The sequence below is a fragment of the Seriola dumerili genome, unplaced genomic scaffold, assembly GCF_002260705.1.
Source record: "Seriola dumerili isolate Sdu_G_001 unplaced genomic scaffold, Sdu_1.0 BDQW01000478.1, whole genome shotgun sequence".
In the NCBI taxonomy this organism is placed as follows: Eukaryota; Metazoa; Chordata; class Actinopteri; order Carangiformes; family Carangidae; genus Seriola; species Seriola dumerili.
The window spans coordinates 4057139-4069851 of NW_019174733.1; the positions used below are offsets into that span (position 1 = coordinate 4057139).

At 40.4% G+C, this 12713-nt stretch overlaps 1 protein-coding gene across 1 annotated transcript; it reads right to left on the reverse strand.

The window, feature by feature from the left end:
- Positions 1–240: 240 nt before the first annotated feature.
- On the reverse strand, positions 241–2142 carry LOC111235353 (homeobox protein HMX3-A). The gene is made up of 2 exons (XM_022763787.1): positions 1854–2142; positions 241–863 (listed from the first exon to the last, which is right to left on the reverse strand). The coding sequence occupies exons 1-2, from the start codon at positions 2140–2142 to the stop codon at positions 241–243; spliced, it is 912 nt and encodes a 303-aa protein (XP_022619508.1).
- Between the last annotated feature and the right edge of the window lie 10571 nt (positions 2143–12713).

Below are 12713 nucleotides of genomic sequence, written 5' to 3' on the forward strand. Positions count from 1 at the left end.
GTGATCGTATAATAATAATAATAATAATAATAATAATAATAATAATAATATAAAACATGGGATCTGAATTGTCGGATCACGTGTAAACGGCACCCTTATGGAAAATGACACAATAGGCTATATTTGCCAAAATAGGTCCACGTAGGCCTGCAGTGTCTCTCTCTCTCTTCTTTTTTTATTCTGTCAATTGTACAAAAATATTTTCTTTTTTTCTTTACTTGATTTTGACTTCTGCTATTTTCAAACCGGTCTCAGCAGCGGCACGGATGTGACGATGGGGTGGGAGTAGTATACGCCAGGGTGCGGGAAGGTGAGCAGCGGTTGGCTCACGGGCACGTTGGCAGCGGCACCTGCGCTCTCCGAGGCCGAGTTCTCGTGGTAGAGGATGGGCACTCGGACTATCCTCTGCGCCGCGGCGTGGCTCAGGTTCGCGGCCTCCAGCTCCGCGGCCAGCTGCCTTTTCCACTTGTTCCTCCTGTTCTGGAACCAGATCTTCACCTGAGTCTCCGTCAGGTGGAGGGACGCGGCCAGGCCGGCGCGCTCCGAGCTGCTCAGGTACCGCTTCATGTCGAAGGTGGACTCCAGCTGGTACACCTGACTCCGGGAGAAAACCGTGCGCGTCTTCTTCTTGCGGCACGGCTTCTTGTCGTCGTCTCTCTTCTTCCACTCCTCCAGTTCGTCTTTTTTGGTTTCTTCCGCGTCGCTCTCCTCCAGGATTATCTCGTCACCACTTTTGTTGTTATTGTGCTCATCATCCTCGTCGTCGTCTTTGGCGTCTGGCTCGGATTTGAGCACCATGTCCGGAGAGTCTCTGTCGGTGCCCGAGGTTGGAGAGGAGTCCCTGGCTTGTGGTTTCTCGGTGACTGGAATGGGGAAACAGGGAGATGTGGTCATTATCACTGAGGACTGATGTTCTATGTATTTGTGCTTTTATTACACCCTGTTGACACTGCTCTGGTACTACTTTAGAAAAACGAAAATGATTATAAATAGTGCCAGAAAATTAGACTTACAACATAAACATAAACCATTTTCAGACAACACCATACTCAACTATGTACTAAATCAGGCTACTATTTATACCCTACGAAAAAGGGCATTTTTAATAGAATAAGTAAAACATTCATAATCCATTGGCCTGCTTTACTTCTTAGTCTTGTTTCAACAAATCAGCGTTTCACTATCATTCTCCTAACTTAAAAAAACTGAAAGAAATCACATCTTTTCTTTGCATGATAGTGCCATTCATATCAGCGTGTTTTAAATCCCACGTGAATAAATCACAGGAACAGGCTGTCAGTGGCCAGGCCTCGGGGGTAAGATGTTCATAGTGAGCGCCAATAGACAAATCAAAAGCACGTTGCGCATCGTCACCCTCACCCGATGATTTCATGATGTCTACTTCATTTTATGCACAGTGAGTCACTTTATTGATCTATTATCCCGCGTCGTGGCATAACAAAATAGGCCTTCATTGAGGACAAGGCGTCACATCACTATGCACTCTGTGGTGTGGTATAGGGTTATTATTATTTCCTATCTCCAAAACGCACAAATTCCACTTTTATCGAGTGCAATTCCGAGGAGGAAGTGCAATGACAGGTTGCTGACAAGATGTTATAATGTCACCAAACGCACAGGGGACATGTTACCAATGATTTGACTTTTTTTTAAAAATAAAAAATCTAATCAAAGTTTTCCTTCTCTATTTAAATGATTAAGAGAAAAAACTCCAACATCAAAATAGGCTATAATCCAAAGGCTAAAGGTGTGGCGGTTGCTTGCTCGTAAGTGACACCCTCTATGTATCCATCATATATAATAAATACTGTAGTTTTCTGTCTCAGCCTTACCTTCAGTTCTGTGTAGGTGGGCGGATGAGCTGAGGGTGTAGGGGTACCACCACGCCGAGGTGCGCTCCAAGTAGTGAGCCGGTAGACTGAACCTCTGTGCGGGCAGGTCAAAACGTGGAAAGTGCAAGTCCCCGACTTGAGAAAGGGAAAATCCTCCCTCCAATGCCGCCTTGGTGGCAGCCAGTACGGGCTTGGGTTTGGACGGTTTGCTATCACAGTTCAGCAGGTTCTTAATGAAGAAAGGAGAGTCTTTGGCCGAAGCGCACGTCTCTTGCGTTGTCTCTGGCATCGCTGTGGTTGTGGTCTGAACGCAGAGGACCACGGAAGCAGGAATTACAAAAGAAAAAAAAAAAACAAGGCTGATTTACAGACAGTCGATATCCGGACTGCGTGGAGCTCCTGTTTTATTCTTCTCAATGATTTAACGCGGAGACTCGATTCACACTCGGGGAGCGCGTCAAAACACACGTCCTTCTAGCCTAGAAAAATAATAAAATAAAATGTTTGAGGCGTGAAAAAATTTAATAACATGGAGATGTCTCATTCCGGGCTCTTTCGTCAAAACGCAAACTGTGTCCACCGTGTCAGTCAGTCTGATGCTAATGATGAAATAAAAATGTCATCCAAGTTAAATGCGGAAAGTATAGGCGATTGGGCATGTACAATGGCAAATGGGATTAAGGGAGAGACGGTGAGGGGGGAGAGGGAGGGAGAGAGAGAGAGAGAGAGAGAGAGAGAGAGAGAGAGAGAGAGAGAGAGAGACCATCCTCCCTCTCTGTGCGCTCTGGCTGCAGGCGGTGTGCGCTCGCCTGTTATTGGTCTCATATAGTCCAATTAGGCAGCAAATGAACACAGGGCTGTTAGCGCCAAAAAGGAAGGTTTGGGATAAGCGCCGTCAGAACAAGCGCCTCAACACGCAACTAACATTAGCCTACAGTCAGCCACAGATGGACAGCAAGAGGTTACTCATAATCCAGAGTTTGTTTTTCCTATTTAGAAACATATTTTGAACCACTTCCATTCAGGATGCAGGTGTATGGTGGATTATTAAAATGTGGCTATTTTTGAATAGATCATTTCTCGAAATATCAACAAAACATATGTATTTTAAAGAAATTTTTAAAAAGGCTGCAGTCTGTGGACCTAATACTGGATAATCTAAGGCCTAATTGTGCTTTTATATAGTGAATCCGTTAAAACGAATTACATTGAATAAAATCCACCCATGCGTGTGTGTATGCCAGATGAATAAACCAGTAACATCCTACTCAGCAGCACATAAAACCCCCGCTATATGCAAACTCATAAAAACAGTCACAGAAATTAAAATGGAGCAAAAGTTTCATCATCATATTTTTCAATCACTAATATGCCTCATTTCTTGTGCAGAATGGTGAAAATTTTCATCCAAACTCGACAAAACAATTACATATAGCTTTAATAAGAGTGTATATATGGTCACCATGCCAGCAGTCGAATCGTCAAACAGTCCCCTAATTCTCGCTTCTCAGAGACAATATGAAAAAGGCCTGAGATCAGGCTGCAGCTACTCGACATGTCACCAATGGGCGATTAGATTCATATTTCTAATTCATTGATTTTCAGCGAGGGCCACTTCCACAATGTCTGCCGGTCGCGCAGTCATTTATTCCCCCCTAATCGATTTGGTTAATTCATCCCTCAGATTGCACTCTTTGTAAATGTGCTATGTATATTCACTCATTGATATTAATTGACTTGTTTAAAAAAAAAAAAAAAAAAAAAAAAAAAAAACAGTCTACTGGTTGGAAGCTGGTGTAGAGGAAGACAGGGAGACAGCACCCTCTGTGGGCCACGTTGGTGAAATGCAAGTGTGTGGAAGGAGCGTGTATTAGTGACGTGGGGACGAAAATTGCATTATAGGCTACTGTCACATTATGGGTAGTCATCTCTAATTTGGTGGCAGAAAGCGGTTCCCAACAAGGCATGATATTGAATTTTAAGGTGAAGATGAATGTTTTGGTTAAGGTTGGGGTAGACATGCATTGGTTATGATTAAGATTAGGGAACTGTCAATGCATCGTCCTCCAAAGGGACAAAAAACAAACTTAGGTGAGACCAAGAGAGACAGTGACAAGACGGTTCTTAATATAGCGTATCTGTAATATAAAACAGTTTGATCACATGGCTGAACTGAGATGTATCCATTTCAGTTATGAATCATCATCATCTGGTCCCTGAACACATTCATTAGCCATCTGACATGCAGCCATAATGACAGGTGTCAGTGACGAGGTAAAGGTTGTACTGGCTGCTTTTTTTCCCCTGTCATCTGTGGAGTTCCCACACGCACCAACACATCTGTGTAATTAACATGTGTTATTCATTTAGTGAGCCGCTCAAGTGGAGATACTCTGGATGTTAAGTACCGCCTTTCCTTATGTGGTCAGCATCACAGCTATTTCATGACACTCTCAGTATGAGGTGGGAGCTTGTCTTTGTACAAAATCCAAGAATTGACATTATTTTGATATTTGTGAATATGGGAATATGGCCAGCTCCTCGGGGTCTGAATCTTTGATTTCTGGAGGTGTAAGGAAGATGGACTATAAATTCTTATGGTACTTGTGTGAAACAGAATATTCAGATAGTCATTTCATATTATTGTAGTACAACTGAATCAGATGCCAGTTATGTTCACACTGAACACAAAGAATAAAAAGAAACTTCATTCTGGTCAGTCTTGAAGCACTCTTAAAAAGTATTGATTTATAGGAGTTTGGTGTGGATCTGGTTAAAAAATGCGATTGGTTTGGAGAGCTATAGGTTTGCATACTTTGGTGCAGATCCAGATAATAATATAGAGTTATACAGCTTCAGAGCTGTATGTGCTGATGTTGTCAATTCACACAACAGGTAACAAAACCAGACAGCTGTCTTGGGTAAGGATTCAAGGGGCTATTTGTAAATTTTCTCTGCACCCGAACTTTGTTTCTTGCTGGGAGCGGTTGGTGGTGATGGTCGCTTGCCAAGAGCTTCCACCATTGTTGTTGTACAAAACAAGAGGTTACAATACACCCTCAGAGCAGCGCTATTTCTTCAGGCCAGATTGGATACTAGTGACTCGGTATCGGAAAGTGATGAGACAGGACAGCTCAGCCGGGTCTAGCTGGTTACAATGCTAACTAAAAAGAAGAGATAGAAATAGAACAAAAATAAGAGTTTGATAAAATTTAACTCTTGTATATATTTGTCATATTGACCTGAAGAGCACAGCAATATTTATGCCACAAATAATAATGTACTTCAATGCTTTTCTGATATAATGACAGTCCAACATGTTTAACTGGGGACACAGAGAACACAACAAATTGTAACTATGAAAATAAACAAGATCTGCTAGGCTCTACTTTAAAAGATACAGTTCATATTATGCACTGATTAGAAACATGTAGTAGACATTGGCCAGAGGCTACATAGGCCTTGTGAATGCTCCATAAGTCTATTTTTGTTGCTCCTCGGGTAGGTTACTATGACTTTTATATTATTTATTTCAAAGCACCCAGATATTGATTATTTCACAAGGAAAAATGACAAATGGCAGGAGGGAATGACACGGTCAGCAGGTTCTATTAGAGAAATGATAGTGTTGCTCGTGGTTTGTTAAAAGGTCCAGTTTAGATACTTTATAGGTTTACATCCATCATCGTCTAATGACCTATTTGATGAAAAACACGCGCTCTGGTGACAACGGCCCTGTGCAGCCAACTTCACTTTGTAATTGCTCCCATATTAAATATAGATTTTTGTTTTGATATCTTGTGAGAATTCCTTTCTGTGGGTCAAAATTGTGATAAAAGACATGAACGCAATGGCAAAAGCTCAGAGGGAGAAAACTGGAAGGAGAATAGAAGAAATAGGTGGGTAAGAGATGTTGATGGTGGAGCTGTGAGTTTGTTATTTTGAGTTCTAGGCACTGGTGAAGGAAATATTCAGATCCTTTACTTAAGTAAAAATAGCAAATACTGTAATACAAATATAATTCATTGCAAGTAAAGGTCTGGCAATGAAAATGTGAAAATGTAACTTAGGTAAAAGTAGCTAAGCATTATTAGTAAAATGTACTTAAAGTATAATCAGAATGTAAAAAATGCCTTGTTCTGTAGTTTAATCTACAGAAATGCATCATATTTCATAACCTGAACACAATCTAATAGTAAAAAAATGACTCTGGCTTAGGTAAAGATGGACAGCAACTGATGAAGCCCTAGAACATATTGTTTTCGGCAGGTGTGAGGAATTTGAAGCACAGAGTTTACACAGAATCCATTTGCACAAGAAGGTCTTGGTGTAAAACTGTGTTCACACATACAGCAGCATTTATCTCTGAAACCTGTCCACCCTGTGTCCTCTTTGCACTTTTCACTGGATACTCCTGTTTGGGACAAGCCATTAAACCAATGAAGGCCACACTGAGATAGCTTAGATTTAAGTATTGCATTTAACTTGTAAAGGAATTGGTGGCCCTCCACTGACCCGGCAAGCTTTAATTGGGATTGTGCAGGTATCGATTGTAAGTGGCCAGGCGAACCTTGAATTACAGCCTGATTAGCTTTTACTCGGCCCCTTGCACCAGCCAGTCGAAGGAGCTCAATGTCATTCAGGTTGGAACACTTCAGCAGCCACTTGACTAGAGGGAATCTTGTTACTTTCTGTGTAAACAGGAAACAACATGTATTTAAGATGAAGAGGACAGCTCTCCTGGCAAATGTACTTCAGTCACATGAGGCTGTAATATTCCCTTAGTGTATGACTAGTCACTTTTAGATAGAGGTTCCAGTTCCAGTTGGTGTTGTTCACAAGCTTGTAGGTGAAGGGAAGTATATCAATTATTTTAATATTGAATAATTCTGTGCTAAAATCAGCCTGTATACAATATGACGCGGCTTAAAGAGAAGAAAAAAGCTGAAACCAGTGATATGAATGCTATCTTGGCAAAAAAGGACACTTAAATCAGAGTGCTTCACTCAAATCTCAGATTAACGAGGTGCATACCTATCTCGAAAAACTCAGTTAATGAAACGCATTTAAAAAGGCAATAAAGCCTTTGACTTGCAGACTTATACCTGGTTTGGACACAACCCAACAATGCACAAAAAGGCAGTTAAAGGATTTGTGGGCGTTGGTTTTCTAACTACGAAAAATCTGAGTTAATAAAGCACAAATCAGTAGAAGGGATACTAGCACTACAATTTAAAAATACTTTTTCTGGATCAGAGGGATCTGAGATCCACAAGATCAACTGGTTCTCATTCCATGTAATGGCTCATGTGTTTATTCTATCTGAAGTGGATGCTGTTTATTTGTGTGTGGATTTCATTAGTCGCATCGGTAGTCCTGGCAATTGACTGAATGATGTGGGTAATATTCCTGACAGAAATAATTCAGACAGCAACATTAATAGTTATGAGGGAGAGGGAGATCTTACTTTGTTAAAGACGGTTTACATTATTCTAGAAAAATTGTACCATGAAGGCGACTCCCTTATAAACTCATAATCCCCAGCAGTTTTTGAATGGAATTCATAGATTGGGTCCCAGACAGTCCAGGTAAATACCCATGGAGGTATAACTAGAGAATGGTGAATGTTGCTCTGTTTGTATTAAATTCTTCTTCTTCTTATCATTATTATTATTATTATTATTTGTACAAAAGTGAAAAAAAATTTTGTGGATTTGCTGTCTGGGTGCAACAACTACAGAAGCCCTGAAAGGCAAAAAAAAAAAAAAAAAATGTAGATTTTAGGGCTTTCGTAAACAACTCATTTGATGATGTTTTTTTTGTGAATGAAATAACTACTACTAGGTAATGGAATCAGAAATGAAAGCCTATGTATATAACTGTAATAGTGTATAACTGTAATATGTTTTTAAATGTACCTCTGAAGAAGAGGTAAAAAATGTAATAGATGCAAAACTAAAAGTCGCCAAGGTTGTGTAATATCTACTATGGATTGTTTCAGTCTAGTTTTGAGAGTGGTATTTCACCCACAATAGCATAACACGGTTATTAAACCTATTCCTAAATCTTCAAAAAATTAGAGATCTATTGGCTGAGTAAAATGGATTTAGAAAGGCCAGAGCATGTATTGATCATATGCAGTCACTTCAATTATACATGCGAGATTTAGGGAGAATACGCCTACATTTGTTTGCTTTATTAATTGCAAGACAGCGTTTGATTGGATTAATAGGGAACTTCTTCAGTATTGGTTATTAAACTTCATGGGAAGTTTTATTATGCCATTAAGTCTCTTTATCAAGCACCTGTTGCCCGTGTTCAGGTTAATGAATGTACAGCTGAATGGTTTTCCCAACAATTTGGTATGAAGGAAGATGTTTTGTCTCCAGCATTGTTTTCTATTTATATTAATGATTTAGATCTTCAAATTAAAGCTTGTCGATGATCAGGTTGTCATATTATTATGTGTGGGGTTTTAGTTGCTGAACATGAAAAAGATAGATTATGCTGATTATGCTGATCATTGTTGCAGAATGGTGCTGGAAATGGAGACTGGTGGTGAATCAAGACGAAACACAAATAGTGTAAAAATAATTGGAGAGATATTCTGTTGTTTTTAAACTTTCAATCGTGCTATCATTCATTCATGAGTACAAATACCTTGGTTTGATGCTGGACAAGCACATGACATTTCTGTATCGGGAGAGAAGGCAGAATATTTTGATTAAGACTGAGCTTTAAAATATCCTTGGGCACTTTGTGTGCAAGACACAAAAATACAAACAGAAATATTTGAAAACATGTCACTTAGCATGTACCTCATGAGTAGATATGGGCACAGAAAAGATGTGTTCTCCTTTTTATCTGCCATGCTCTCATTTTATCTACATTTTATCACTCCTTCTTCCTTTATTGTTTTTCAGCAGAGATGATGACCTCTGTAAGGTTTGGATGGAAACAGTCATAGAAGCGATGTAGCCCTTTTTCTCTATTATGAGCAGCTTCATCTGAGCCCTCCAGGCGCCCAGCCTCAATATCCACCCTCTGTACCTCTAAAAACTCTGCCCTGGATCGTCAGCTTTTACCCAGCCTGCCTGGATGTGTCATTACAACTCGGTAATCTGGAGAGGGCAACAGAAAAGTTCTCATCAGTGTCAACCTGAGATATAGACATGGGCCGGGTAACAAATGGCCAAATGCACAGGCAGCAGAGCAGACCATCAATAAAGCAATTTCTTGTGTCATAACAGCCGCGTTTTTCCTAAAGCCAGCCTTTCAAAACTTTTCCCTCTGCAAATCGCTGCAGCCCGACCATTAGAGTCCTGCCTTGTGAATTTAATGGATTCCGTACAAATAATATTCCGCCATAATGGAAAAGGTTGAAGTCACTGAAGACAGATGAAGTCATAAACACGTATAATTGAGAATCAAAGACCGATAAATTTTAAACTGCTATCCATTCTCTCTTTTTAGATGATGATCTATGTCAGCGTGGCTGCAGGAAAATGGAAGAGATTATGGGGGAAAATTATAACAATAAATTTTCTAAACATACACCTTGATTATGCTTCGATTTTTTGGAGGGGTAGAGGGCGAGGGAGGGGGTTAGAAAGAAGGCTGGGATTGCTGAAAGCTTGCTGACTAAATGGCACCATAAAATAGGTTCCCTGCTCTTTTGCCTGCAGAGCGTAGGCATGCCCGGAGGTGTGATTTCCCCCCACCTCTAAATGGGGGAAATGAATTGTGTAATTTATTGCAAACGTGCACACAGTGAGATTAGATCAGCATATCCCATCAAAGGAACAACAATCAATCAGCCTCTAGTTAACAGCTTGAAACACATAAACCAGGGCACCTAATGGCTTTCCAATTTAACAGATTGATAGACTTATCCGGTCCTAAGGGATGAATTAAGAAAACCGGGTACTTTCACACAGGCACTGGCACTTTTGACAGGACCTTTCCCCCCCTCTAGCTTACTTACTATCTTTGCTGCTGAATATAGAGATAAGGTTAACCTGAAAATAAAGAGAAAGTCGGTTTTCCCTCTTTTTTTCCCCCCTTTCTGTTTGAGAAAGCACTCCAGAGCTGATTTGTTATTCAAATGAGGCGGGAGTGGAAGTGTGTCAGATGTGGAGAATGGGCTCATTTTAATGGCCTGATTATCGCGGGTCATTTGGAACTGTGAAATCAAGGGAGCTATTCAAAGCCACTTAACAATATCTAAATGTGACCCGGGCGACCCATTCAACCAAGAATGTAGTTTAAAAAAAGGAGCTTGTTTGTTTCATATCTTATTAATCGCACCATTGATTCATGTAAACTCATCAGCGAAAAAAATATTAGTTTGACAATTGGGGAATTATGCTTATTTACTTTCTTGCAGAGAAAGATGAGAAGATTGATACCACTCTCATGTCTGTGTAGTAAATATGTTGCAAGCAGTCTGTTAGTTTAGCTGAGCATACAGACTGGGTAATAGCTAGGCTGGCTCCAGCCTGGCTACTTAATCCAAAGGTAAAAGATCAGCACCTTTAAAGCGCACAAATATACACATTATATCATGCATGTCTGATCTGTAAAAACAATAACTTGTCCTTTTATGGGGGGGGGTTATATATCAAACTATTTGTTAGCTACCAGCAGACACTTGACATAAAGTTACTGGTCCCAGACAAGAAATCGCCACTGGAAAACAGCAAATTGTAAATTTTTTTGTCTATATTAACACAGGATATAACATGTTAATTAGTGATCTTTATAGAAGGGGTGGTAGGCAAATTCTTTTACCCTCAGAGCCGAACTAGCTGTTTTTTTACCACCAGTCTTTATACTAAGCTAAGCTAACCGGCTACATGCTCCAGCTACACATTTAGTATATGGACCTGAGCACAGTATCAAACTTCACATCTAACTCTTGGCAGCAAATAAGCATATTTAACAAAATGTTGCACTAATGATTTAAACACAGTCTTTAGTGTACATCATGTTTGCCAGATAATTGTAGGTTCTGCAATTTCCTAATATTAGTGGGCTTGTATGTTTGAATGTATTAAGACTAAACTGACTATTCTGAATCATCAGTTTCACAGACTGAATCAGTAGCTTTTAGAGGTGGAGCTCCTCACCCGTGACTGAAAGCACTGTTTAAAGCTGAGCTCAAAAACTTACTCAGAGACTGCAAAAGCCACATAAACAATTGCGATGTGATAACTCTGCTGCAGACATGTGGCTACTGAGCTATTACACTACAACTGAATGTAACAGCTCAAACAGGCAACAGACAGAAAAAAAATCATCAGAAGCAGCACTGACTTTTTTTAAAGATACAGTATGTCTACTGAGGTGTATGCTATGCGTTAGCTTAGAAAAATTGAGTTAAAATTTGTTATTCGAAATGTCTAAATGTAGAGTCGGTATCAAATACCACCTCCTAAGAAACTTGTTCAAATAAGGTTAACTGGCTGCACTGTCCTTTGAAGGTCTTGGCTCCAAACCCAGAGCCTTGACCCATGCAGAGAACTGATGTAATGCACACTCAGTGTCACCATATTATCTTGTCCACATCCAAGCAGACAGCCGATCTCTCTTTGTCCCTGCATAATTGAGGAGCTGTTGCTATCAAGGATGTGATCCTGAGAGGGATGAGAAAGTGTTACCCTAGACCACCGTGAACAGGCCAGAGGAACCGGCTCGAGTAAGACCAGAACCAACAGATGAGGCGCATCCGCAGGTCAGAGACAGCAGACAGTCTCTCAGACAGCCTCTGAAGCCAACAGGCTGTAACATGTATGTGACTGATGTGTGTGTTCCACTGCAATGTGACAGAACTCCACATTAAAGAGGAACTGGATCGTCTCATCAGAATTTAGTATGTGAAGGGCTGGGGTCAATTTTCGTCTTGACGCAGACACTTCAGTAAATGGACTGAGATTCAGCTCATGGGTTGGGAATGAGGCAAAATTGATTACTGATGGATCAATACATTGGCTAGTGAATAAGAGCCCATTACTAACCAATCAAAACTAATAGCACTTTAACTGCCCTCTTTGTTTCTGCTGTTCCATCAGCTTAGCAGAAAACCTGCAGTTATCTGACATGTGGGGGGGGGTGAATGTTCGAAAATGAAAGAGGATAACAGACCCAAACACAAAACAGGCACAAGACTATTAAACTCAACAAGCTTCTCACTCTCCAGGTCAGAGGACAAAAATTGTGTTTTCCTACTTGACACTAATATTCATCTCCTCCCTGTGGACACAAATCCGGCTGACCCTATTTATTGGTCTGCAAGTACAGCAAGGAGCACATGATTACAAAGAGTGCCCAAACACGATTGCCCCCCTCCTCCTCGTGACGGACAGTAATTGGTGTTTGTTTGCTCTCTTTTCTCCCTCTCTTGTATCGTGGGGTGGTAAAGAGTGCTATTACTGTCAGCTGATTAGTATGGCTCCTCTGCCTCTTCCAGCAGCTGTCAGGACTGCCTAATGAGAGGAAACTTGAGCAGAGACAAGAGGGGCCTGCACACAGACACATAAATTTAAGCATACACAGAGTAAGTGTGAGAGATAGAGACAGATTCGTTTGACATGCCTTCAGTGTATTTTTTTTTCTCCAAAATTATGTATTTAGTCGAATAACAAAAGATTAAAAAAAAAAAAAAAAAAAAAAAAAACTATGTGGACACCACTGAGTTCTGGTACCACATCAACTGTGTTGCAGCAGTCTGGGGAAAATTCTTTCCTGTTTTTACATGACAATACACAACGTGAGGTCCATAAAGAAATGGTTTTCAGAGTTTGCTGTGGGAGAACCCAACTGGCCTACAAAAGACGATGACCTCAATCCCATCTTTTGGTA